General features: G+C 47.1%; 1 protein-coding gene across 1 annotated transcript; it reads right to left on the reverse strand.

The window, feature by feature from the left end:
• Positions 1–2740: 2740 nt before the first annotated feature.
• TEX13D (TEX13 family member D) lies at positions 2741–3644 on the reverse strand. The gene is made up of 2 exons (XM_054719858.1): positions 2810–3644; positions 2741–2763 (listed from the first exon to the last, which is right to left on the reverse strand). The coding sequence occupies exons 1-2, from the start codon at positions 3642–3644 to the stop codon at positions 2741–2743; spliced, it is 858 nt and encodes a 285-aa protein (XP_054575833.1).
• Positions 3645–4012: the final 368 nt, after the last annotated feature.

Raw genomic sequence — 4012 nt, forward strand, 5'->3', positions numbered from 1 at the left:
GTGGAGAGCCTGTCCAGAATACACCAAGTGGAAGGAGCATTCTCAAGAGTGCCTGTCCCACCCAGTCCAGTCTATTTTTAATCCAGTTAGCCTTCCCAAGAGAAGTGCAATGTCTGTCCTTAGAATTCCTTTTGCTCTTCATCCACTCTTTTTTTAAAATATATTTTTATCGATTTCAGAGAGGAAGGGTGGGGGAGAGAGAGAGATAGAAACATCAATGATGAAAGAGAATCATTGATTGGCTGTCTCTTACATGCCCCATACTGGGGGTCGAGCCCGCAACCCGGGCATGTGCCCTGACCAGGAATTAAACTGTGACCTCCTGGTTCATACATAGGTCAATATGCTCAAGTACTGAGCCACGTCAGCTGGGTTCTTCATCCACTCTTGACTGGAAGGGGACTTACGATGAAAGTGGCCGAGGTTCAGGGCTTGAGTGTATAGCTAACACTCCTGAAGCACTGCCCTTCTTTAAGACAGTCACCCAGTGGCCTTTCAGGCAACCAGAACAGCTGTCCCTCTCAAGGAGGAAATCAGAAGAATACTAGAAAAGTCCCATTTACATTCTTGTGAGGCCATTTTTCTGATCTTTGCCACTGCCCATTCGTCTCCATTGGGATTAACATGATGAGCATTTCTATTTGATGTTACTCTCAGAACTGCAAAAATATCTGGATGTTATTTCAATTGGGTTTACCTAAGGGTCACACTACATAAAAGGCAAAGAAGTCACCTCTGATCTATTTTCTATCTGTGGAATTTAACACTGTAATCTTATCAATTAATTCCTGTCCCAATAGAGAAATTAAATTCTAACAAAATAATTTTGTCTCCCCCCTTACACCCCTGATGAATGCCAAAGCATCTCTTCTGTTTTTGTAACCAAACTCACCAAATAAGTTATAATGTGTGCACCAGGTATTTTTTTCCTGTTAATCCTCACCTGAGGATATTTCTTCAGTTGATTTTTAGAGAGAGTAGAAGGGAGGGAGGGGGAGTAAGAGGGAAACATCGATGTGACGAGAGGCACATCCATCGATTGGTTGCCTCCCAACTGAGGCCAGGGATAGTGGGGCTGGGGATGGAGCCCACAACCCAGGTACATGCCCTTGCCCAAAAATGGAATCTGTAACCCTTTGGTGCATGAGCCAATGCTCTAACCACTGAGAAAACTGGTCAGGGCTTGTACACCAGATATTTAACATATAAGTCTAGTTCCAAACACATGCTAGAGAATAACTTTTTTAATGAATTTCATCAAATTCATCAAATTTGCTATCTGTGGATTTTAACACTGCAATCTTATCAATTAATTCCTTGTCCCAACAGAGAAATTAAATTTTAACAAAATTATCTTGTCCCCATTTCCCCCCCTGATGAATGTCAAAACATTTCTTCTTCCCTGACTGCTCACTCTTCTTGGCTAGTGTGATATCTTTAGGCTCTTGGAAGATCTTCTAATGGGACAGGTTCAGCTTCTTTAGCAACAAGCAAATTCTGTGAGACTCAGAAACACAAAATCAGGCCTTCACCTTTAAGACTGAAAAACAAACAAGCAAACATAAACACTGCAGTAGTTTACAAAGGAACAATAGCATTTTCAAGGAAAAGCAGTGCTTCTAAAATTCAATATAACGTATAACTCTAAAAAACACATGGCTCTTCCCAGCCAAAGACATGGCATTATCAGGGAAGGGAGATTAAAGACAACAGAAAGGAGTGAAAAGGAGAAAAAGGCTTCATGACTTCAGCATTTCCAGGGTGTCAACCAATCAGCATCAGCCATCCAGAATAGACCACCTTCGGACTTAATACAATTAGGAGAAATCCCCTATTTAAAGAGTGTGATATTAAAAAACATTCTCTTTGTTCAAGTTTATTTTTAAAAATATTACTAAACAATGTTACCCCAATAAATTAAATTTAAAATAAAAAGAAAAAATAATATAAATACATATGTGTTTGTATGTGCACCCACCATGATAAAAAGTTGTTAGTTTGAGTAATGGAATAATGGCTTATTTTATTTTTTCTATGATAATTTTGGTTTCAAATTTTCTGTAAAGTAAATGAGTTACTTTTTTTATCAGAAGGGTGTCCTAGGAAATTGATTTTTCTTTGGAATGTTTACATTCTTACTTACCTTCCTGAAATGAGTTTATCCTGGGTCCAGGTCTCCACTCTCAAATACAGTATTTCCTGCAAATATAGCAGAACTTGCGCCGTGGAAAATTTATCGCTCTACACCATGTGCAGTTCCAATTCTGTCTACTGTAGCATGAGGCAGACATCTCATGGTGCTGGGATTCTGAGGCTCTTATCCCTTTTGGTTGCTTGGCCTTCTGCCCCTGAAACTTCTGTTTCTTTTTATTTTCTCTCATGTCAAGGCTTTTACTGCCCCCCAGGGATGTCTTCTGGGGTGTCTGTGGTTCTCCTTCCTGGCAGTGGCTTTTGTTTCCCCCTAGATGAACCACCCCCTGGGGTCTTTCTGAACTTTCTTTTTGGCCATGCCTCCCACTAGCTTCCAGGGGGACCATATTCTGGTGTCTCTCTGCGCCTTCCTCATGGCTGTTGTTTCTGATGTCACTCATGGTAACCATGCCCTGGGACCTCTCTAGATGTTGTTCTTGGCTGTGGCTACAGCAATCCCAAAGGGGGACCATCCCCTGGGGCTCCACTGCACTGTCTTCATGGCTGCGATTCCTATTGTCACTCAGGTTCACTAAGCCCTGTGGCCTCTCTAGATCTTGTTCCTGGCTAAGGCTTTGGATGTCCCCTAAGGGGACTGTATCCTGGAGGAATTCAGGACCTTCCTCCTGGCTGGGGATCCTATGGTTCCACAGTGGGGCCATCTCCTCCTGAGCCCACACTGCAGCCCACGGGTTAGGGGTGTAGATCCCCGAAGGAGGCTTAGGTGGCATTACTGCCCCTCCTGCTTCCATGAACACTGCTGCTGGTGGTAGAGGTGGCAAGAACGGGGATTCCGGTGGGAATGGTGGGTGATATTGAAATGAGTATGGCACTGACATTGGCAGAGGTGGTGGCATGTTCTGGGCCCAGGGACTGCCAGGCATTCCCATGGCCTCCATATTTCTCTGCTGCTCTTCATTCAGGGGCCATGCTGAGGCCCCGAACTGCCCTGGTTGAGGCCCAGGCATCATTTCATGGCTCAGTAGGGCAACCTGGACCGACCCTGCAACCAGGAGCCGCTGCGCGTGAAGCACATCACGCTCATTAAGCGCCTGCTCCAGGGCAGTCCGTGTTAAGTGTAGCTGCAAAGTCATGTTCTCATGCTCCACATGAAGCCTCTGTAGCTCTGGAGCCAGACCCCAGACGGTCCCCTCGAGCTCCTTCACCTGGTTCTGCAGCTGCTGGACCTGGCACATTAGCTGCTCACGCTGCCTCGCGGCCACCCGCACACCCAAAGCGAGCGCGCTCCAGGTGCAGGCCCTCTGGCGCATGCGCGGCATCTGCGGGTCGGTCAGGATGGCCTGAAGTCGGTCCTCGATCTCACTCCAGGACTGCGAGCGGAGGGTCGTGTAGAAATCAGGGCCGCCCCCGTTCATGAGGACTTCGTTGTTGATGAAATTGATCACCTCGTTGTGGCGGAACCCGCCGGCAGAGTCTCCAAAATTCGCCGCCATGGCCGCTGAGGCCTAGTCAACCGTCCACCGCACAGGGGACAAGGCCGCCACCCCCGCCGCCGGTAAAAGCTGCGGCCGCCAATCCGTGCGCCGCCCCTCACCTCTCAGATCAGTCTTAGTCCAGCCCTGGCCAAGTCCCAGCCTCTTCCTCGGCCTCTTTCCTACCTCACGCCCTCCTTCTCCTCACTAACATCAAAGCTGACTATCGCACCACACCAACTCCAACGCGTAGTGACCATGTGCTGCGTCACAACTGTCAAGCCGCAAGGCCTTCTGGGACCGACCTTCTTTGGCCCCTCCCCTGAGAATTATGGGAAATGGAACTGTTCCATGCAAACGCTAAGCGATTGACAGCTGGAGTAGCTCTC

This window comes from Eptesicus fuscus, chromosome 1 (genome assembly GCF_027574615.1).
Source record: "Eptesicus fuscus isolate TK198812 chromosome 1, DD_ASM_mEF_20220401, whole genome shotgun sequence".
NCBI classification, from domain to species: Eukaryota; Metazoa; Chordata; class Mammalia; order Chiroptera; family Vespertilionidae; genus Eptesicus; species Eptesicus fuscus.